Raw genomic sequence first — 25,287 nt, forward strand, 5'->3', positions numbered from 1 at the left:
GGCTGGGGGAACGCCTGAAAAGAGACAGCAAGGGCCGTACACCAAAAGGAAGCGTGGTAACCAAACATCTTACGCCAGGAAAAAAGTAAAGGTTGCAAAATCCCAATTGTCCACCAAGTTGCCATCCCCATCTCCAGCGACCATTACACAACCGCCCGATTTTATATCAGAGGTTGCGGTGGATTCGCTGGAGATAATCCAAGAGAAGGATAAACTGATGATAGCAAAGGAGAATAATGAAACACCATTTTGTGTCATAAACGGGGAAGACGTTGAATTTTTGACCGTAGTGTGGGAAACGCTTAAAAAGCTTTTAAAACCCTTTGAGGACAGATTATCACAGATAGGATCCCAACTTTCCAATATTGATAAGAGCATCTCACAATCAGGGAAAAAACACTCCGGTAAGGAAGATAAAGACCTAATGGTCGGTATCGAGAAACTTATAAAAAGTTTATGGAACCCCCTGATGGAGAAAACTCAAATAATAAATTCAAAATTAGACCAATTGGAGTTCCTAACATCTAAGAACACCGCTCTATTGGAAAACTTGGTAGGAAGTAAAAAGCCACCAGCTACCAATGTTGGCAAGACTAATAGTGATAACACTGGTTCAGGGAAAAAGGGCCCTAAGCCCAACCTGATACCCCAACCCCTACCTAGCGGCACCCTCTCTTTAGCACCGACTTCAACAATAAAAACCAAGCAGGGGAACGTGTTGGGCATTAAGTCAAGTAATACGCCGGCGGTAACCACACCGGTTTCTACATCTGCACCGGCCCAGATTAATAAGGAAGTAAAGGAAACTCCGAAGAGTAAACCTCAGGCTTCCAGCAAAACCCCATTGCAAGGCAGAGAGATTTATGTAAATATACCCCCGGAGTCTGCCCCTTACATGGCAATCCTGACAGGTGTACCATTAATCCCAGAGAACAAATACGAGAAAAATGAGGACCTCCTAAATAAAACAAAATTTTGGCTAAATACAAATAGGCCACTGACTGAGGATACAGTCACAAAAATCCTAAGTGTTCGGAGGGTTCCCTGGGTTGGTCCAAGTAAAAAAGACCTGGAAGGTGATTGCATTTTGATACATTTTAGAGATAACTGGGTCAAGGATATTATTTGTAGCAAGGCTAGGTTTGGGAGGATGGGGGACATTCAGTGTATAGGTCTTGAATATTTTTATCCCAATCTCTATCAGTCTATCCCTGATCAAAATTCCTTCCGCCAAGGATATGGCACAAATGGCAGATACCAAACGGGTTGGGCACATAATCCAAATACGAATCATGGCCCGCATCACCATTATACTCCTTGGCACGAGACAGCTAACTTCATGGGGCCGCCAAGTATGGGAAACTTTATACAAGTCCCTTATAACCCACGAAGACCAAGGTTCAGGGGCACAGAATATCCTGGCTGGTTCCCAAATAATAATAATAATTATAATAACAACATCCCATTGAGGAATCGCTTTGACCCTTTAATGAACCTGGATGAGGTAGATTGACTGCCATCCAGGACTAAGGCCATAGAACCATCAGTAAAAACTGGGGGAACAAAAGAAGACCAAGGGATATGCATTAATGATGGCAACCTAGTGCGGGGAACTCCCGAAGGTGAAAATGCAACTGTTGGACATCCACAGATAGGGCCTGTTGCTGTGCCAATGGTCAACACAGACAAGGGCCCTGAACAGAATAGGTTATCATTACTTAACCCAAATACCACTGTCGTAGGAGATGATTCGGGAAATAGCCATGGAACACAAGGGTCTTCATCTTCATCTTCATTAATATCTCTATTGTCCTGGAACATCTTCGGAATAACGAATAAGCTAGAGGATGAGATTTGGTTAGACTTTGTGGAATCTCATGAAATCCTGTGTTTACAAGAGACATGGTCTAGGACCACCTGTGACATTGAGGGCTTTCAATCACTTGCTGTCCCGGCTGTTCCATCTACATCAGGAAGGGCAAAAGGTGGAATATTCACAGCACTGTCAACAAAACTACAGGATCTCAAAATCTCGACACTGGTAGAAACAAACTGGTATCAAGTGTTGATATTGGAACACCTTTTCCCTGAAGCAGTGTTATTAATTAACTGGTACTATAACATCTTTAATGGACACGACACCTCAATAATTCAAGATTTGGAGTATGCTTTGGGTAAAGTACGCTGTAGGCACCCTTCTTCTCCGCTTATTTGGGTTGGTGATTTTAATTGGACACTTTGCATCTATGCAGGATCGAATGTATGTGGTTTAGAGGATTTGAATGCCCAGCCTCTAAACCATTTCAGGCACACACCGCAGGGGGATGCCCTGAATAATATCATCATAACTAATGATTTGTGTGTAGTAGACCCCTGGTCCCCCCCAGATACCCTGCATTTACCGACTTTTCAGGGTTTGAGGGGTGAAATGAGTACAATTGATTTTATTTTAGTATCAAGTACCTTTCTTAAGTACGTGGAAAAGTTGGAGGTGGTAGCAAATCCCACCAGTGATCATAATCCTTTAATTCTATCAATTTGGGTTCCGACACATGAATCACCGAGGTCTTGTGAACAACCTATTCAATATAACAAAAACCAGGGTGTTACTCTGAAATGGGGGAAGATAAATGCGTCCCAGCTGCAAGATGATATTGCTGCTAACTGTAAAGCTGAAATAGATATATGTCTAGCAGGATCTGATTCACATAAGGTCATAGGAAGTTTTGAGAAGTTGTGTTGCCATATAGGACAGTGCCTAAAAAAGCCTAAAGGGAAGGGTGGTCAAAGGGCTTTTAGATGGTTTGATCCTGTGTGCTCTGCCACACACAGATCACTAAAATTAGATTTGTCTCAAAAACCAAGAAATAAAGAGCTTGTAAAGATCAGTAGGAAAGCTTATAGAGACGCTATTACAAAAAGAAAGCAAGACCTGAAAGATATGGCCTGGGATGATCTTGAAAAGGCAGCAGAACTGAAAGATAGCAGGCTATTTTGGGAGGTCATAAATCGTCCCCTTTTTAAGAGTAATAATAGTGAAGCTATAGCTATGCAAGTCACCGCTGAACAATGGGTCCAACACTATAGTAAGATTTTTAATCCCAAATCCTATCTAATAATGCCAAGCGTTGAGGGGACAGGGGGCGTGGTGCTACCATCTCCCTCGGCTTTGACCCTCAGCTCTTCAATTACATTGACTGAGATTGAGGAAGCCTTAGGGAAAGGAGCATCATTAAAAGCCCCAGGCCCAGATGCTGTCCCTCTGGTTCTTTTTAAATCCAATATTAGTCTGTGGGCACCCATTTTATTAAATGTTTTTAAAGCTGTAGTGGTTGGCCGCATTCCTGGCACATGGAAAGAGGCAACTGTAGTGCCAATCTTTAAGAAGGGTAATAGATCTGATCCTCGTTGTTACCGTCCGATTTCTTTAATAGATGCTGCCTGCAAAATCTTCGGCAGAGTAATCTTGGTGAGATTGGAAAGTTGGGCAGATTCTGTTGGATTGATAGTAGATTCCCAATATGGTTTCAGGCATGGAAAGGGGACAAATGAGCAGTGCCTCAATTTGGCACTGATCTTGGGCAAGTATATGAAGGCTAAAAAATCCGCTATACACCTGGCCTTCATGGACTTGACAAGCGCTTTCGATACGGTTTGCAGGAGCAAGTTGTGGAAGATGATGAGTGATATGGGCTTTGAGGAACCTCTGGTGACCTTGCTCCGTAGGTTACACGAAGCTACAAATGTGTCCATCAGATTTGGCTCCGGAGGGGAATTAACAAAACCAATACCTTCTACTGAAGGAGTGCGTCAAGGATGTATCTTGGCGCCTTTCCTCTTCCTGGTTTATACAAATGGATTAGAACAGTACCTATTAAACCAGGGCTGTGATTTCCCAAAAATTAATGGTAAAAGCATTCCTATGCTTTCGTATGCGGACGATACTGTTCTAATGACGCTAACAGGCAACAGCATGCAAATGTGTTTAAATGCATTTAACAAATTCATGCTTGACTTAGATCTAAAGGTAAACTTCGAAAAATCCTTTGTAATGTCCTGCGGCCCAAAGGGGTCGTCCATTAGGAAGTTCGTGGTAAACAACCGCATAATTGGGAAAGTGGATAATTTTAATTATCTTGGTAATCTATTTCATAGTAAACTAAGCTGGACACCGGTAAGGAAGGTCCGAGCCCAGAACATGACAAGGGCGATAGAGGGTATCTTCCGCTTCTGTAGTAAATTGGGGCAAAAGCACATCATGCATCTCAGAACCCTTTACACCTCAAAGTGCTTATCTGTTGCCACCTATGGGGCAGGGGTGTGGGGGACTGAAATGCCTGCCGCAATACAGGTGGTGGAAAATAACTTCATAAAAAGGGTCTTGTCAGTTCCTAAAAGCACCTCAAACACCTTCTGTCATAACGAAATTGGTATGGTTAGCGTATCCGATACAATCCGTATGTCCCCTTTACTGTTATGGGGTAAAATCTGGCAATCTGAAGACCTGCAACTAACAAAAGAGATCATTACTGACTGCATGGCTTTAGGAAATTCTAAACAGATCCCCTGGTTATCCTATGTCTGCAATATGCTGAACAAAATCGAACTTGGTTCTTATTTCTACAGCCCCGGGGAAATCAAGGGAAACTATAAGATAGACATAAAGACAAAGTACTTGAAGTCAGCAAATCAGCCTTCTATGGATATAATTGACAATGGAACTACTTATGTTCGTAAACCACAGCCTCAGTTTTATTTAACATTCACTCTTAATGTGCAATGGCGATTCCTTTTAACACGGTTTAGGCTGGAGATTCTCCACTTTTTACTTGCTTTTCCTAAACAAGGGGGTTGGGGTGAGAGACTGTCCCCTTGTCCCTGTAACAACAAGGATAGGCAGAGTACCTTAAATCTGGTTCTTTTTTGCTCCCTGTACAGAGAGCCAAGACTCCGGTTTATTAAACCTATCTTGAAGGGTAGGCAACCTTGCACTTACAAGGAAGGTTATGAATTCTTGTTATCCTTATCTTCTGTGGAAATCTGTTGTGCAATGTTAAATTTTATCAGAATCTCCTTAAAGATTAGAAAGAATTATGGGTAGCACCACAGGTATAGAAATTTTGTAAAATCTTATACTGTAAAGCTTATTTTTGAATCTCTGTCACTGTTATCATTATGTCTCTTTTATAAAAATCCTTTTTTCTGTGTAATTGTGTTTTTAAATAAATGTTTAATACTATTAGTACAAATCAGTTCCTATTTGAAAGGTGATATGATTGTATGTTCAATACTTTTATGATTCATTTTATGTATCGAATAAAGTTTTTGAATACGAATACGAATACGAGTTCGTGGAGAAATCAATAATCCAAGCAAGGGGAAGTCCTAAAGGCTTAAGAATCTGGTTTTCCAAGAACTCGTTGTGACGTGGATGGACGGATGTAGGTGGCCATGCCTGTATTTGGTTAGCAGGGATAATGCCTAAATAATGGTTGAAATTCTATGCCTATATACGGGTAATGTGAATTGTGCCTATATAAGGACGTAAATCGGGAAACCTATATACAGTATCTAAAATGACACACAACATCCTCACACTTTCCAATATGAGTTTAAAAAATTTTTTATAGTCACTTGTGTTCCCTACATTACATGTTCCTCATTTTTGGTGTCATATTGATGGGAACATCTTTCTATCACCACTTTTACCTTCACCATTTTCTGCCGGAAGGCGCAACCTAGGCTGGTATCCAGTTGATTCCACATGAGTCAATTTATTCACAGATTTATAGAGGTCCCTCTCTATTTTCACCCTCTGATCCCTGAAATCATAAACATGCTCAGGCTCGCAGAGATCGAACACCACCTTTCATGGACCCACCGTCGGGACTCCAATACCAAAACTGGGTTAAGTCATGTTGTTTCCTTCTTCACTTTCACTAACTTCCAAGCAAGTTCAGATGGACGCCGCTTATGCCTACTACCACTAACATCATCAGATGTGTGTCCTGCCCTTTTAGCATCATTCTCTTCTAAGATTTTTTTAATGGGCAGGGTTGCTTTAACCTCGCCTGGCAGAAATCACATCCACATTAAATCCAAATTTAAAATCACTTTTGTGATTGAAGAAGCTACTATAGTTTTTGCTTTAATATCTGAGGCCTGGCCACAGGTAAAACATGGAGAAAGTGGACATGTGTGTGGAGTGCAGAGAATTCCTTATTGATGATCTTGAAAGAGTTTGACTGGAGAGCATGGAGCATGGGCGACAGGTGGATATGAATTTATCAGAATGTATAGAAATGTATGCAAGTGAGTATGAAAAAGAATATTGTGGCACAAAACTTCTCTAGGCTCAATAGTCTAGAAAGGAAAAGGAAGAATGCACTTTCAAATCCTCATTAAATGAAACCTGTCACCTTTTTTCCCCTGTTTCGTTAAAGTACACATTGGGAGACACTTTCATTGTGTAAAAGGCCAAATCTAATAGAGAGGTGGTTGACCTGATTTCTTACAACCTATGGCCATGCTTTACAATCCAATTGGAGCTACAACACCTTCTATCAATGAGCAAGGGCCCAATTAGGAGTTTGGCGGTCTCACCGCCGTACTGCAGTGGAGGGGATCCCAAGATCCCAAGAAGACCACTGGTTCAACAGTCTATCGCCTCCCGTATTATGATACATGCTGTCTGGACCACGTTGACAGAGTGGTTCCTGCCAGCAGCGCAGCACACTGCAATGTTGGTAATGTGTACTCCGTAACCCTTAGAGCCATGGCTTCCCGCCAAGCCTATTACGATATCAAAGTTTTACTGGCAGTCCCCTCGTGGGGGATCCCCAAAGGTGGCAGTCCATCGCGGTACACTCACAGCATACCACCAGATCAGTGACCTTGGATGGATACAAAAATAACACCACCTATATCCATTGGCCAAGGGGACACATCTGCAAATCACGCTAAATAACACACCCCATTCTAGACCATAATCCTTTGCCTCTTCACTGCACTTCACTGCAGCAGGGCTAAACAGAGACCAAACTTTTTTAGTGAGACACGGCAGCCCTATTTTGTCTCCATCCCTTTTAGCACTCTCCAATCACTTTTCTTGCACCTTGTTCTCACATCCCTTGGCTTTATTTGTTTTACATTGTCACTCACTTTAATTTATATTGATGTTACACCAAACAAATCCAAATTTTTCTGTCTGAGTTGTCAGTCAAGGTGGATGAAATCATAACAGTTAGAGGCACAATTGTTTGGAGCCCAAGTCCAACATACTCCTCTCATTAGGAAAAGGAATTGTGGTCCAGGGTAGTCGGCAGAGTGTATACTGTAGTTACCACTCTGTGCTCAAAGGAGGAAATTAGGAAGAGGTGGAAGGACCTGATGGGAAAGGTGCATTTCCTCGCCTCCAAGGAACACCTGGAGCCCCACAAGAGTGGTGGTGGTTCTCCCAGTGCCCCATTACAGCTGTTCCCCTGGAAGGAGAAGGTCTTGTCCATCCTGCATTCTGAGAGCAGAAATACCTGGTGGAGTGGAATCTGGTAAGTTACATCTCACTAACAGTTACAACACTTCAATGTCCTGCATGCTCTCATCTCAGCTTTTGCTATTGTGTCATCTCTCTACTGTCCTAACACGCGCTACTCAAAGTATCCAAGGTGTTTGAGTGTCATTGTTAATGTGTATTGTTGAATATAAGATTACATGCATCAATATCCATGACATGCCTGATGTTGCAATGGTGTCTGTAAGTGTACTCCTATGAAAATTCAAAGACTCCTGATATTTGTGAATATGTAAATGCGTGGTCCATGCCAGCTGCATTTTGACAATAGGTATGTTACACTAACCATTTTGAAAGTGTTGGCAATTACAGATTAAAATAACTCCTTCTATCATGTGGACCACTTTCTACAACCTTAAACGAGATGCAGTTGTGATTTTTCCCATTCACACTTGCCTAGCAGATTACAACTGATGCTCATTTCCCATTGTGTTAACAGTTATGCAAGTGTTAGAAAGTACAGTTTGAAATTATTAAAACTACCATGAGACCTGGTTTCTGTAATCATAAACAATATGCAATTGTGATTTTTCCCATTCACACTTGCCTAACACATTACAACTGATAATAAAATCTCATGGGCTGAGCAATCTACATACAATGATATACTCAGAGGCATGTCTTTCTACTTTGCTTTATGTTGTCCTGGTCTCCTCAACTAAAATTATTAGTGGCAGGTGACCCATTGACTCTGCATTGCACACATGATGGCTAATGTTAAAAATACAACCAAGTTGTGTGAAGGCCTATATTGTAGACAACTAGGCATTGGAATGGCACAATACACATGTTACCTCTCCACTCTCTTGACTTCAATGTTTGTGAGATCTCATGTTATTACTTGTTCCGATATGCAACATATCTGGAGATCTAATGGCCTCCTTAATTCTACAACATGTATTTAATGTCTCCAAATGTCTCATTAAAAAGTTCAATACCACTGAAATATATCAAAAAAGTAATCTTGACCTATTTTGTTTTTCCTAGGTACCTACACATTGTGTCACTAAACATTTGGATGTAGATACCACACTTCCACCAATAACAATATTCTCTATTTCACAACAGGTCTATCTGTCAAAGCACATGGGCAGAGCTTGGCTAACGAAGCGACTCCTACTCCACCCCTGAATGAAGCCCTTAGTGATGACAACACTCTTGGAGATGTGGATATAGATGACGATCCTGGTCCATCTGGTCAGCCAGGAAGACATCAACAGTGAATCTCACTGTGCACACACTCACACCTCTCACCCCAGCTGTAACACCTCAGCCAACCCTGTCCCACCAACCTGTGTACTTAGCACAGTTACTACCATCATGTGCCCCCCAGTGCTGGATGCTAAGCTTACAATCACCACACCTGCTAGAGAGGATCCAGGACCCAGTGGGACAGGGCACTCTAAGTCAAGGGAACAGGTTTGTGGGGCTAGGGGTCATGGAAGGGGTATTGTGGGCCTGCTGACTGGGGGCACTGGGGCCACTCACACCCAGGCCACCATCACCCAAGTCTTGGGAGTCACTCATGAGTCTCAAGGCGTGATTGGTCAGGTATTAACGGAAATCGGGGAGAGGAAGCAGTTGCAGAGGGACATACACTGGGAGCTGGCCACCCACAACACCAACATGGGCTTTATTATTGGGGTGCTGTAGGATATCAACACAACCATGTGCAAGGTTTTCCAACACCATCTTCCTCTTCCTGTGCTCTAGCTACATCCAGGCCATCTACATCTGCAGCACCCAAAAGAAGGGAGGCCCTGCCAGAGGAAGAAATACCTGCAGACACCCCTGTCCCTGCAGCTGAAGATCCCCTGTATTCGCAAATATCCAGGAGGTAGAGTTGGCAAGACACCCACCACTGCCAGCATGACACCTCAACCTTAATTTCCTCCAGTGTGTGTAACTCTGTGGACTATTTCTGGACACTTTTCCTATTCTGACGTGAGTAGTATTTTGGACTTTAGACTTCAGACAATTTGGCCTCTACAACTATGGTTTCACTCACCTTGACTGACTACTTCACTTTTTAATTTTTTTTGTTTAATAAGTACACAAGTTACAAACTCATTGTCTGTTGTAGTCATTCTCACATCTAGCAATGTATACATGTACTCCCATGTTAACGTTTCAATGCCAAAGAAAGCTACTCATGTAACATGGATGTGTTGCATGTATACAATGTTCGGGATCAAAACCATGTCACACCACCACATACATACAAGGGTCTTGTTTTATAACATCTCTATTCCAATGTTCAAATCATAGGCTTGCATGATGGATGGAGGGGATACATCAGACAAGTTCCCATAGAATAGGCAAAATAAAAATTGGTCTATGCAATCAGCTGGAGCCATATCACCTACCTCACAAAAGTAATCCCACATTGTTTAAACCAATAAACGGGCACATGGCAGTTAAACTGTTTCTGATCACAGGGTCATTCCAATCCTGTATTGTTGCATCTGGTTGAATGTCACAAACAAATGTCAGTGGTGTGCCACAAGCACTTCGCCTAGAATGAGGAGACACATCAACAGCTACATACAGTGTGTATGCAATGAGGATTTAGCTAATGTGAAGGGAACCTAGCATGATTTTGGGCCTGAATCAACATTTTATTGGAGCACATGATGGCACACACTTTGCATTAGGACAACCACACAACAAGGAACAAGTCCAATGGATTCCTCATAACTTCCATCCTATCGCTGTGCAAGCTGTCTTGGCTCAGGTGTTGTACTCCCAAAGTGTGTGACGAAATTCCCAGGAACAATCCATGTCCCTGGCAGTCAACACATTCGGGGAAATCCATGTTGTTCCTTAATTAGGATTAGTTTGACTACATAAAAGTGTAATCTGAATTTGGATATTATATGTATTTTAGGACTGTATCGATTGTGGCCATTGCTCTGCCGAACTTGCAGGATTATATTGTGGGCTTCCTGTATACAGTTCCTGTTTTCCTTCACTAACAGTGAGTTTTACCACAGGAAAACCAAGGGGGGAAGGGAGGGTGGGGGAAGAAAATCCTCGATGAAGTTTAATATATAGATAAACTGTTAAATCATCAATTTGATGAACTGCATCAATCAATGAAATGTGATAATTATCATGAGACAAGTTTGAATATCTCTATGTCACAATAAATCAGGCCTTTCTGATGAAGATCAAACTGATGGTTGACTATATCTTTTTAGTTGTTTTTCTCCCCAGTTTTTTGTATTAACAAGCATTTTTAGATTTGAAAAAATGTTTTTTAATGTAATTGTTGTATTCTATGTTTATTAGAACACAATGTTAAAATAATTTTCTTTCCTGTATATGTTTCAGATATCACTGTGTGTCTTCTGAAGAAGGCGTTGTCTACGCCGAAACGCGCATTGAGTTTTCACCCACCACAGTGTTTGTTCACCTTTCTGATAACAATGATATGAGTTTGTAGGAATGTTTTTTATATGATGATATAATAAATGTATGGATTGTATGTTTTTTAATTACCTTTTATTATCATACGGTGATGGTTATACCAGTTACTTGTATGATTTTTATCTTTGTTCATTAAAATCATGATTACTTGTAATTATTATTTCTATGTTTGATTTTTCGCTGTCATTTTATATTACTTGTTTACCGAATGTGTTGACTGCCTAGGGTTCTTTCACACGATGTTATCCCACTGTGGCCGCAGTCAGGATTTCCTGGCAGCGACTGCAGGACTGTGGCGGTCTTTTGTCTGTGAGACGGCTTGCATCTTAATAGGGCAGACTGACCACTATCTGGGTGGTGGTGAATCTCACATCATCAAAACAACAGTACCATGACCACTAAACTCGTAATCATGCCCTAAGTAGGCCTTCCTGCTCACACTCTAAACAATAATCAATGCTAACATACCTGGCCCTTCCTTTGTCAATTTACTACTTCAACCAAACTTCCTGCCTTGCAGCCCATTTATCCCCCCCCCCAGCTCTTAATGCTGATCATTGCTTACCTTGCCTACTTAATGCAGGACCAGACCTTACTGTAGGCTAGCTTTATCTTTTCTGTATCTGCTATTAGTCAAATTTTTCTTTCTATTAACCAAATGTCTTTTTCAGCCATTACACAGCCACCTAAAAACTCTCTCCTGAGTTGTTTTATCTGTCCTCCCACATTTATTGCCATTCCTTTATTCATTTCAGGGTTGCTGGTCCCTGTTGACCTACCAATAACCCCTCTTCCCCTCAGCTCCAGGGGTGATATCACCCATCTCCATATCATGTCCCTTATTATTCCAGGGTTAGATGGAGGGCTATCATGTCTCTATTTCCCTACCACAAGGGTACATGTTGTGCCCTACTGTTCTCGAAGGTCCCCCGGCTCCAGTCCAGTCAATTTCCTGATGCTCCTCTATCTATATGGGGGCCAAGTCCACCGCACGATTTTTGCCTCAACAACCATTGGCACTGTTTTTGGGCCTCCCCAGTGGATACTGGCTTCAAGGGGTGGGCGACCTCTACAAGAGACGACATTTGTCCAGACACTTGTGCAATTCCCACCTCAATCTACGGCAAAGGTGGAGCATGGCTTGTTGCCTTCTTATCCACAATCTTTGCACGGGTTGAATGAAGTCTTATGCATCAGAAGACATGATGATATGATGGTGGAAGTGCTACAGCCCTGCAGTAACTTTATCACTACACCCTCTTCCACTGTCCGGAGGGGAGGGTATGAGAGGGCGGGCCACTTACCTCTATCAGGTCCTATTTGTAATTGGACTCATGAAGATGCCATGAAATGATAATGAAAATGGTAAAAAAGTATACTGTTTCTGCACATTTTAAATATCTACTTTGAGGCTTTGAACGGAGTGCTATTGGTAAGTGTACAAAAATGGTAGTATATTCTATATTTCCTTGACTACAGCAGTATTTAAGAGTATTTATATTTTCAAATACCAATTACGGAATGTTGTTCGATTGCATGGGAATTTCCAATAACATATGTCATGAGCTGCTTTTTTGATAATTAAAACCAATGCGATTTCAATGAACAAATGAAAGGAAGCAGCACGGGTAACTATTTCTGCATTGCTATTTTATTAAATATAGAATTGCAAATGCGCCTTTTCAATCAATGTGGGTTCAGCTATTGTCGGAATGGTGTTTTCCTTTTCAATCAGCCTGAATAAAAACAAAAGTGCACTTTCACTTCCAGGCTTACTGTGCAAGCTGAATGCCCCATGCATTTGGAAGACTTTCCTATGGATGCTCATGCCTGTCCGTTGAAATTTGGCAGCTGTAAGTATTATTTGTTTCTACATTTCTTTAACACACTACGGAAATGATACTTGAGTGTGTGCACACTCCTTTTTATACTGTATTAGCTCACCTGTCTTGGTGAGCTGGACTCCTCAGTTGAAATCAAGTATATGGTCTTTCCAAAGTTCTCCACTGGAAATAATGTTTGTCCTCATTATGACATTCCAGATTTTGTTTAAATTCCACACCTACTGCAATTTTCCCCTGCCCCAGTGCCTCGAGACCCTTCCTAGAGAAAATTTGCTTGGGAAGATTGGTCCGGGTTTAAAGCTTTGCGGCTCACACTGTGTTTTACTGTGCTGTAAAATCGAGCTCCGAATGTTACCCCTTAAATGTGTGGAACTGAGAATGGCGCTGTAAATTTGCCCCTTTAAAAAATGAAAGATGACGTTATGAGATTGTCTCCAGAGAGATATTGTAATGGGTCTCATTATGTGTGCTCAAAAAGAGTATTGCACCACTGACAACAGACATTGCTTCATTTGCAGTCCAGCAGGAATTCTATGCCAAAAATCGTTGTGGTGAAAATCTGTGACAACACCTAGAAGTACGAAAGTTAGAAAAAGCGATTTCTTAATTGCAATTCTCGGCAAATAACTATTAGGAATTCACCATTCCTAATGAATGAAACTCTTTTAAGATTGTGACTCATAGTGGGTCAAAAATAGACCTACCTCATGATTATTAAAGAAGTAGGTTGCTGAAGTCAGCAGACCATCATGTCTGTGATTGCTTTTAAATACAGCAACCTTTTTCTTTTATCACAGCCCGTTTTCCTTAAAGTAAACCAGGATGCGTTAAATAAAAAATTAAACTTTTCAAAAATATCTAATAAACTATTCTGATAGGGGAAGGGGTCACTCGGGGACCTCTCCCCATTTGCAAATAGGTCACCACCAACATACAATCAGTAGTAAATTGCAAATGTTTTGCAAGTTGCCAAATCACAATTTGGGCTTTGTACATCCCAAAAATAATTTTTTCAATTGCAGATGGCCCAATTCTGTGAATCTGACCGTTTACAACCTCAAAAATTCTTCTTACATGTAGCCCATTGGGTTTTCTCTCCAGTGCAATTTAACCAGCCCGTTTTGAGTTCTTGAGGTTGGAAGAGGAATAATGTGTGAGTGTGATTTTACTGAACCGCACATTTTCCCTATTACATTTTCTCCCTACCTAGAAGAATTTCTGTGCCGGAGCAACCCAAGAGAGAGGTAATGTTTCATAGCTCGTTCTCATTTCCCGGAACTTGAAACAAGGTGCAGTCACAAATTTTTCCTAGAACTTTGGAGTCCGTGCATACTTGTAGGTAGGAGAAACACCAGTTCCTCCATCCACTAATAATTGTCAATCTATTTGGGCCTAAGTGAGACCACTCTGTATTCCTAACTAAATGATAGGCAGTTGGATTTAAAGTGGACTTGCTAGTTACAAGTCAGGCCAGTGTTAATAGAGGCAGTTCTTGGCAACCGTCTAAAGTGTCACTAGCAACAGCTCATCGTTTGGGCAAAAGTTTGGAAAAAGATACAAAGATATATATATAAAGATACCAAAACATATATAAAGATACCAAAATATTGTGTTAAGACTATTGGGACATCAAAAATATAATTTTCAGGAATATCAAAGGTAAACATATTATTTTACCTATTGTTTTTAATATTACTTAAAATATTGATTTAGAATATATAATTTTAATGCAATATCATTTGTAAATGTTATTTTGTAGGTAATATATTTTAGTGTGTTTTTATTCTATATTTTTATTTTTTTTAATGTGTGTTTCTAGTAAGATACATTATTGGTAATGAACTTTTTCAAATTAGTGTTTGTAGTTGCATTAATCTATACAAATAATAGATTTACTATTTTTAGCAGCAGGATATTGGGTTCTTAGTGGATAAGGGTGGGGAGAATTTTTAAATGTGGATATTTTAAATGAAATTGATTGTTAAGGTAGGTAATGATATGCAACTTGATAGTATAAAATATTTGCATTTATTTTGTTTCATTAATAATGTATGTAATTATTAATCTGTAATTAATTAAAATAGATATTACTATAAGAAATGTATAATATTAATTTTATTGTAAATACTGAAAAACATTTTTAACAAAAATATATATATATTTTTAAAGATTACAATTATAATCTAATTATAATTTATTGATATCTATATTTTATTTTTCAGTGTTAAATGTAGTTTTATGTTTTATGATTGTTACTTTTGAATTATGATTTTATTTTATGTTTCCAAGTTTAGGCATGGTAGTTAATATTTTAAGAAATACGTCAATTATTATTAGTGTTAAAAAGCGCATTTTATATTTTAATATTAAAATATAAATATATAGGTTTATAGCTTTGGTTAGTCTCTTTTAAGTTAATTATAGTTTATTTTAAATATCCTAAATGTTGTGTGTGATTGGAGTAGTGATTATGTTTAGGATTTTTTAGTTTGTAGCATTTTGCATAAAGTGGTATAGATCCGAGTGAAAATAGTTAACTTCACCTCTTTAGTGTTGAGCACATTCCCAAATTGTCTTAGATTAAAGTGGGAATAGTAAATATCACCCAGTTAGTGTCCAACACTGTCCTCAAATTAGTATAGATTGGAGTGGTAACATTACATGTCACCCATTTTGTGTCCAACAGTTTCCCAAAACTTTTTTAGATTGTGGTGGGAATAGTAAATGTCACCCCTTTAGAGACCAACATCTTTCCCAAATTGGTATAGATTTGAGTGGGAATAGTAAATGTCACCCATTTAGTGTCCAAACATTGTTAAAAAGGGTCTATATTAAAGTATGAATATTTTATTCAATAATTTGAGTATGTAATCCTTTATCTTAATTGTATTGTATGCCACAGAATATGTTTGTGTTATATAATTAGTATTGTTGGTGTTTAGCAAAATAAATAAAAATTAGTTGAGTGTAATACATAGTATTATGAATGACTTATTCTTGTATAATCATGAGATGTAACACATTTTTGTTGATGTATTTATGTTTTCAAAGTTTATTTAATTTATATTTTTTCATTTCAACCACATATTTGAAATGAAAAATAAACATGAATATAGGAATAAATAAACAAATAAAACATTTGTATTACAATTTTTATTATTACATACAAAAATTAAATCATATTTAAATAGTGTTACATGTCGTGCAATTTCCACTTTTTCTCCCATTGTTTTACATTGTTTTAACTTTTTCTAAACTGTTCTATATACAGATTTTCAACATCATTTTAGTTTTTTTTTGCATATATCAAATATTTTACATATGTTATACTATTATTTAATTCATAGTTTACAAACTTTTTTATTTTGTATATCATTTTCTGATATGTTTTACAATATTAATAACATTTTTTTAATACATTTACTCAACATTTATTCAACATTTTTACATGTTTCCCATACATATCTATAGGGACATAGTATTTTTTGTTTGTTTCATTTAGCATCCAATTTTCTTTACCACTACCATCTATTTTGTAGTCTATTTGTGTCATTTTTAGTTAATTTTCTGGAACTCAGGTCACAGCAAGGTGTTAGTGTTCATTGGAACAGGTAAGCCCTTTTTAAAAGTTATTTTTAGGGTACAAAGGTGCAAGGGGAATTCTAGTGGGTGCCTCCACTTCTGTGAATTATCTTTGTACATACACGATACGGTGGTCACTGGGACCACCAACCTCATAATAAGGCCCTAAGTTTAATGTACAGGTATTCTTAGGAATGTTATGTGTTTTGCTGGTAGGTTTTTTCTTTTTGCCCATGAATGTGTACTATGGTTATTGAAACTTTTTTTTCAAGGAAATCATTTTTGGTTCATAAGAACCCAATACTTTTAGTTTTGATTTCCTTTTATGGGGGGTTTCCTGGAGCATTTCTTTTTTTAAACAATTTTCAGTTTTTTTATGGTTCCTGCATACTTTGGATTGATTTTAGGGATGTCCATTGGATCAGTATCATTTTTGCACTTTTTTGAAAAATATTTTTCCCATTTTCTGTGGATCATTACTTTAGACTATCTAGATACAGAAGAAGATCTGTAGCTACTGAGCGGAAATTTAAATATATATATTTGGGGGGGTTGGAAATGATATATTTAATTTTTTGGGTGTAAATATTATGTGAATTATGTTTTGTATTTATTTTGATGTTATGGGTTGAGTTTGCTCTTTAAGCTTTCTCATTGCCAGGTTTACATTTTTTATGTAGATAATGTATATATTATTGTATTATGTCAGTCTTGTTTAATATTGAATCTTTAGTTAATGTTTAGACTGATGTAATGAGTAATTATGTTTATTTTTTACATTAAAAAAAAGTATTTTTCTTCGTTTTTGGATTTTGTGAAAGTTTTATGGAATTTTTTAAGGTTACTATATATTGTATGATATGCCTTTGGCTATTATTTCTTAGTAATCTCCTTTGTTGTTTATGAAGAATTTGACTTTACATTGTAGCATGTCATACATTCTTTTGGTTTGTTTGCTGAGTTAAGGTGTAATTTGACTAACACATTGCTTCATTCATAGTTGTTGGTAGCTTTGCCTTTTAGTAATTCTGTAAATTTATAAAATGTAGGTTGGGTTCTCCCTAGTGTGGATTGGAAGGCAGTGTGCTATCCTTCCACTGTGTTGTTTGTTTTGCCTTCCTGTGATAGACGTTCCACCATGTTTTTTGGAACTTGGATTGGCATCTATGTCCAGAGTGATTCCGTCTGCTAACCCAAGTGCCTTCGAAATAATCAATTAGGGGGCTTAGCTTGTCTTTGTTTTTGCTGGTAGAAACAGTTTTCTATTAGTACGTTGTAGTGGTTAGCTACATGGGCTAGTGCTATATATATTTCTTTATTTCAAAGGTGAATTGACTGTCTTTAGCATATTCAACACTTAGGGGCCAATTATGGTCTTGTTAGGAAAGCATCCCTACTTACTTGGATTAGGAATGCTTTCCATACGAATCGCACTCCGAGAGTCCCACCTACCAAGTACGATGTGTCTGTATGTGTACGCACTCAGTTAGGTCAGACTCCCGTTGAATTCAATGGGAGTCTGGGTACCCAACGTGAACATAGGCTTCAATTGAAAAAAGAAGTGGGTGGGAAAAAGCGTGCACCCTGTGGCATGCACCCCTTGGTGACCATCACACTGTGAAGGCTTGTGACCAATTTGGAGGGCCCTGGGTGAAGGGGGGCCTGCTACAGCCCCCCAAAGTCTGATTCCCACAGCTGTTTTGTCTCTGCAAAACCAAGTCTGTATGGGCTGTAAGGATTGGTCATCATAATTGCTTATTCAAATGCCGACCCCAGTGAGCTGCACGATTCGGCTCCAAACATGTCAGACTGGCTGATTCGGGTGCGGAACCGATTTAGTCATCGTGAACGGCTTCCTTGCGTCGTTCAGAAAGGAGGATGATTTGTTCGGAAATTTGGGCTAAGAACTAACATTAAAGGAGCCGGACCATGCACAAATATGACAATATTTCCCATTCCAATGGGCCGGAAATGGTATCCCGTATCTCGGCCTGCAGATCTAAAGACAACGCAGATTATAACTATGGCACTTTACTTACACTGACGCGGACTGACCTCAGCAAATGGAAATCGCTCAATTTTTCCTGGCTGGGAAGGCTGGCAGCAGTCAAAATGGCGTTACTCCTTAAACTGCTCTATGTGATGCAAACCCTGCCATGCAGCCTCCGACGCGGGTTCTAGACAAACTACTAAGCTCTAATCTGGGACTTTATTTGGGAAAACAAAAGAGCGAGAATGTCCAAACCAAGAGCCTACCTGACGTTGGCAGAGCGTGGGTTCCAAACCTCAGCAAGAATTACCAGGCGACCCAACTGAGCTACATGCTAAAATGGTCTCTCACACTTACTGAAAAACACTGATGCTTCATTAACCAGGCCATAGCCGGGATACATATATGGAAGGTGCCCTGGCTACCTAAGCAGTCTAGGCCCCCAAGTGTCTATGTATCACCTTTTACACGAGTGATGATGGGAGTTTTGGACAGGGTAAAACGGAAACATAACCTTTCTACCCCAATATCTCAACAGGCCCCCCTAATAGGAAACCCGGATTTTCCCCCGCCGTTAGATGGCACAAGCTATAAGGCATGTCAAAAAGCTAAATTCAAGAGTGGGAGATCTGTTTGACCTCGATAGTCTTATGGATTTTGCGACATTGCAGCCCTATTACCCTCTCCCACAAGCAGCAAAGTGGCAATGTAAATGTAAATGTAAATGTAAATGTATTGGCATTTATATAGCGCACTACTTACCCATAGGGTCCCAAGGCGCTTCGACCGCTGCGAAACCCTTCCTGGCTTCCCTGAGAGACGGTCCCTTAATGGGTATCTCCAGGGTGAGACCAGGCATCCCCGGCGGTCTGGTGGGGCCGTTAGTGAAGATGAGGCAAGCTAATGCCCAGAGTTGCCGAGTGTGATCGCTGATCAGAGTGGGCACCGAGGCGAGAGAATTATCGAGTCCGCTGACCCTGGTCCAGAAACCTGCCGCGCCGGGAATCGAACCCTGGTCCCGGGCCGTCCTCTGCTCTCGGGTCTGCCGCCTCTAACCAGGGAGCCACACTACTTCACTTCAATACCTGGCCGTACCACACTGGGTCACTGAGCCATGGATTCAGCTGCATGTAGGCAGACCACTCCTGCCTGTCGAGAAGTGGCTGATCCGATAAGAAGCTATTGTCAGACATCTATGTATTCCTGAGACAACTCATGCGCCCCATTGCACTCTCCCGTCAGGGCCAATTGGGAGATAGAATGCGACTACACATTCACTGACAAGGAATGGAGCGACATCCTTCACCATGGATGCACATCCGCCCTCAATACAACCAGCAAGGAGATGCTCCTCAAAATAGTCCTTTACTGGTACCTAACACCAGCGAGAGTAGCTACCTGGGACACCAGGGGAGATGGGATGTGCTGGCAGAAATGTGGGCAAAAGGTCACCCTTGCCCACCTCCTATGGCATTTCCCCAAGGATATCCTGTTTAACATGGAGATACTAAGACTTTCCACCTTCACACTGTTGGGTCTCCCTAATCCTCTCACCTACCCGCTGAGGTCCCTCAGAGGCAAAGCCATAACCATCCTATTGTGGGCCTCAAAACGACTCCTGTTGGCCCGATGGGGGATTGATAAGATCCCTTCTCATCAGGATTGGCTGGGATGTCCTGGGAATGGAGAAGCTCATGGCGGTAGCCATACAACAACTACCATAGTTTGATAAAATGTGGCAGCCCTACATGGAATACCTAGCTGACGATTTCCACAAATTGACATGCCCCCAATACCTATGGGTGCTACCCCTTACCCACATCAAATCTTACACACAGCAACGGGCCGTACCCACTTCTTAGCCATAACAACACTACGAGAGTGAGGAACTCATGCAACCCCTCTCATTCCTCCCCCTCTTGCCCCCCTCTTGTTTTTAACATCTTAGTTTGCAATCCAATCCAATCCAAAAATCTTTATTTCGGTCTTTTAGACCATAAAAGATGCATAGCATATACATTTAAACATAAATATTAAAAAAAACAAGCAATTGTAAAAACACATTATATAAAATTGATTAGCAGGTAATTCCAGACATGTTGAGGATAAAAGAAACAATTCATAGTTAGAGGAAATTTCAGAATTTGGAAAGATAATTCATAGCTAAAAAATGGTAGTTTCATGTTTTCGGCATTTGTGCGGTTAACAATTTTTTTTTCTGATCTGCCACATAGCCAAAATGAATTTCGCCACTGCAAAAACTATATGGGGCAGAGTACTGGTTTTTAATACTCTGTACGCATGCAGATGGCTCCTGAAACCCAGGTTACTACATAAGGGGACCAGCCAGTATTTCCTTGGCCTAAGGTATGCAGGACAAAAGAAAAGGAGATGGGTTTTGTCCTCATCATGATAGTTACAGCCTGGACAGGTTTTATCATCCCTCTGTAGCCATTTACAAGTGAAAGCTTTAATGGGCAGGGTGCCAAACCTCCACTGTATAAACAATTTCCTGGCTAGGATAGGGAAGATAAATCCATAAAACCTTCGAATTAGTATGAATTTTGGGATTGCAGAAACCGATCAGTTAGAGTGTTGTTATTAGCTGCGGACAGGAGAGTTTCTAAACTATTCTCCTTGTGGATTTGGACTAATCGTTTGCGGGAGAGCCTTTGGCAGCCTTGTTCTGGAGACTCCCATAACTCAGGCAATTTTAGACGATATAGTTCCTTCTTAACAAAAGCCAGCCAGGGAATTCTATCTCGCTGGTTCAGATCCATTACGTGGATAAGATCACACCTATAGTTTGCAAGCTCGCTAGTGGACCAGAGCCTATGCCAGAATCTTAATGGCTTAGACTCTAGCTCGGCAGCGATAGAGGGCAAACCCACATCCATTCTTAAGGGAAACAGGGGGGTGCCACGGGGGAGTGCCAGAAGACGTCTAAGAAAATTATTTTCCACTCTGGCAAGGTCAGGACCTGCTCTATACCCCCATAGTTCACTGCCATAAGTTGCGGCCGCTTTAGCTTGCGTTTTGTACATTTCTAGTGCCGGACCTATGGGTTTGAAGGTTGAAGTATTTACAACCCTCAGAATTGCACCAGATAGTTGGGACAGCTTTAGCCTGCATCTTGCTATCTGGGGGTCCAGGGATAGATTCTCATGTAATGTCACCCCCAGGTACTGAAAGGTAGCAACCCTTTCCAGGCTGACTGAGCCCAGAGTGGGATTAGGTCTTGTTTTTGGGGACGGATTGAAGATCATGAACTTGGTATTCTCCGAGTTGATCTCTAGACCATGTTGTCTGCAGAAAAGACCAAATCCATCTAAAATCCTTTGGATCCACATTGGGGTTTTGGAAAGCAGGAGGGTGTCATCAGCAAACATAATAGCTGGCACCCTCCTGCCTGCCAAAAAGGGGGCATCGCTGTCTACAACGTTGTCAAGGTGGGATATGACACTGTTGACAAAGAGGCAAAACAGGGTCCGCGCCAAGACGCAACCCTGCCTTACCCCTCTGAGAACAGAAACCTTGGAGACAGCGCTCCATCCCTCCCACACCTAACCTGCGCATAGTTGCCACAGTGGAGCCTAATTATGGCATGCAGCAATTGGGCTGGAACACCCAACTCCTTTAAAACCTCCCAAAGTTTTTTACGTGGGACCAAGTCAAAGGCTGACTTCAGATCCACGAACACCATGTATAGTCTCCCCCCCCAATCCTCACGATTTTCCAATATAGGAGGATGAGGCGGAAGATCTGGTCCATGGTGGACGTGTTTTTTCTGAAGCCAGCCTGGAGGGGACTCAAGATTTCATTGGCCTCCATCCAGTCAAGGAGATGGTCCAGGAGGAAACGAGAGAAAAGTTTTTGGGGAACATCTATGAGGCTGATCGGCCTGTAGTTGGTTGGGAGAAGAGGAGAGCCCTTTTTGTAAATTGGCACTATCTCCACTCCCAGCCAAGTACAGGGGATCTCCATACCTCCCAAGATGGCGTTAAAAAGGATAAGGAGGTACGGGCCCCAGATCTCGAGGTATTGTCTAAAGAGATTACCGGGCAATCTATCCAATCCCGGGGCCTTCCCCATTGCCAGTCTCTCTAGTGCACCAACCACCTCACCTAGAGTAAATTCAAAACCAACTGCAGGGATTGAAATATCTTCAGGGGCCACTTCATAGGCAAACTGTTTGGTGTCTTGATACAGATTGCCATAATGGGCTTCCGAGGCAGAGGGTGCAATATTAGGCTCCAGTGCAGCTTTAACCTCCCCTGTACCATTATTAACCAGGGGCCAGAATTTTTTCGAGTCCCTGATTTCTAATGCAGAGGAGAGGTCCTGCCATCGATTCCAATCCCACTCCATCTTTGCCAAAGCCATAGCTTCCTTGTACTCACGCCTAAGTTTAGCGACCGTGCCCTTGTCTGTGCCTGCTTTAATTGAGGCGACTAACTCTATCATGGCCTTTTTACATGAAGAGTTATACCATGTGGATGTTCGGGTCTGTTTGCGTCTAGGAGCTGCCACTGGGTAGAAAACTTCACCTAATGATCCCACTAGGTTTGCATGAATATGTGCCTGTTTATCATTGAAGTCTACGGATCTAGGCTGATTGATTATTTCATCTCTTTCTAAAAACTTCGGTAGTGCTAACTCAAAAATTGTACTTATATTTTCTTCTGCACTAAATATTTTCCCCCATTTTACCCTTTGCCTATTAGAACTAAGAACCAGATTTCCTGTTTCATCACTGGGGTTAGTAGATAATGACTAAGCAGCAGGAGCCGGATGTTTCAAGTCTAATAAAAGTGCGTTATGGTCGCTATCTGTTCTGGGAATTACTCTAAAATCCTGGATCTTGGACCAAAGTCCAACGTCAACAAAAATGTAATCCAGCCTTGATTCATGATCCTTCCTATTGAAGGTACACGATGAAGGGCTATCTGACAGGGTGCGGCCATTACAAGCCCTTAATGCATAGTTTAAAGTAAGGGACATAATTTGCACCGCAAGTGGGGACCAAGATTTGGGATGAGGAGATGAGCATGGTGGAATACCCCAAAAATCATCTTCAGCGGTAAGGGCTCCCTCCTTTAGGCCTTCCAGGGGTTCAAAATGGCAGTTAAAATATCCGCCCATCACTATCTTAAGATCACTTGGCAATGTGCCAAGGAAAGACGAAAGATCTTCCAAAGTATGTGATTCCTTGGCTACACTGGTTGGGCGAGAATATACCTTAACAATTGCCAATTTTGCAGCATTGGGCCATTTGAGGAGCACACACTGGATGTCCTGCGAAGACGTAGAAACGTCTTCCACAGTGCACCCAATGTGGCTAGCTACCCAAACCGCTAAACCCCCCGAAGTTCTCCCCCTACCACTCCACCTAGCCTGGATTTCAAAAACAGCATAGCCCGGTCCACTCAATGGTTCCCTGGCCCACATCTCCTGGAAGAGACAGATATCACTGGTACCTATTAGAAGTTCCCAATCTGGTGTTTGTATTTTTTTTGCAATACCTGCCACATTCCACGAGAAGACCTTCAGGGTATCAGTAGTGGATTGTCGTGGCGAACCCTCAGTTGTTCCAAGTACAGTGTCCACTGGTGGTAGTGCAGACCACTGTACTAGCGTTTCCTTGGTGGCTTGGGCGGTAGGTGTTATGTTTGGGACACACAGAGCTTGGGGTGTTAAGGACCTGCCCGAATGGCACAGGGGTAAAGTAGCTGCTTGACCCCTGGGGCTAGGGGATTTCAAACTACCACCTTGGGGTGAGTCCATATCTCTATTGGGGATATTAATCTCTCCAATGCCCGACCCCTGTCCCACAGATTCACTTACGATGTCACGGTGAGATTGTAGGACAGCATCCCTTCGCTGTCAATCTACTTCATCAAGGCAGGTGAATGTATTGGAATGTACATAATTTAAGTGGGCAGGATAAACGTTGTGCCTGGGCCTATATCTTGACCCATCCACAGCGAAACCCACCCTTGTCCAGCCATCGTCCCTCCTGGTAGATGAATTACATGAGTTAGGATAAAAATACGAAAGAGGGACCAATTCAATGGATGTGTTACCACTGTTACCAAGCCAGTTACAAATATAAGTAACAACTTGAGGACTCTTAAAAGTAACAATTATACAATCCCCCACCTTTTTCTTGGATGTGTACCCAACCCACGGGACCCTTCTAACCATAAGAACATCTCCTTTTAGGTTAGAAGGTAAAGGCCTTTGGATGTTTAACCAGCTAATGACCTTATTGCGTAAGGATTCATAAGACTCCTTTACGCCACTGGCCAGCTCTGGAACCCCCGTCATTACCACAGTGTAGCCTGCAGCCTCAGGGGGCAAGTTAACTGCCCTGCGCCTAGTTTTAGGGCTATCCAGTTGAATGGCGCTATGGGCTGAGGCATTTGAAGGTCTCTCCTTGGTGGATAGACTGGCCGGAGCTAATTGCTTCGACCTCCTAGGAGGAGGTATTGGGGGCACTAACCTAGGGAGTGGTATGGGTGCAGTTTGAGGCACAGGGACTGATTTATTGCTTCTATTTCCCCCAGTGGAACTGGTAGATGATAAGGGAACATGAACCATGGTGACTGACGGGGGATGGGAACCTCCAGAACCACCCCCATGAGTTCCATCTGAACTGACTCCAATCCCGGGCTGAACTCCATTTCCTACGCTTGATCTTTCAATCGCTGTCAATATTGAGACTATTGAATCCAGTTTAAGCAAAAGAGGATCCAAAAGGCTTTTAAAGACAGCAGTAAGTGAGGCAATAAGACGTTCTGTAGTGTTGGAAGTAGCCCCACCAAATATAAAAGGCTCAGTAAACACCGGTGTGGATTCAATTGATGGTGCAC

At 41.2% G+C, this 25,287-nt stretch overlaps 1 protein-coding gene across 1 annotated transcript in view; it reads left to right on the forward strand.

Moving 5' to 3' along the window:
* GABRA2 (gamma-aminobutyric acid type A receptor subunit alpha2) overlaps positions 1-25,287 on the forward strand; it is a 663,148-nt gene that overhangs the window by 392,906 nt on the left and 244,955 nt on the right. The window contains exon 6 of the mRNA XM_086962689.1: positions 12,770-12,852. Within this exon, the coding sequence (XP_086818815.1) occupies positions 12,770-12,852 (83 nt within the window). The remainder of the gene's footprint in view (positions 1-12,769; positions 12,853-25,287) is intronic.

Source organism: Lissotriton vulgaris, chromosome 3_1 (assembly GCF_964263255.1).
Source record: "Lissotriton vulgaris chromosome 3_1, aLisVul1.2, whole genome shotgun sequence".
NCBI classification, from domain to species: Eukaryota; Metazoa; Chordata; class Amphibia; order Caudata; family Salamandridae; genus Lissotriton; species Lissotriton vulgaris.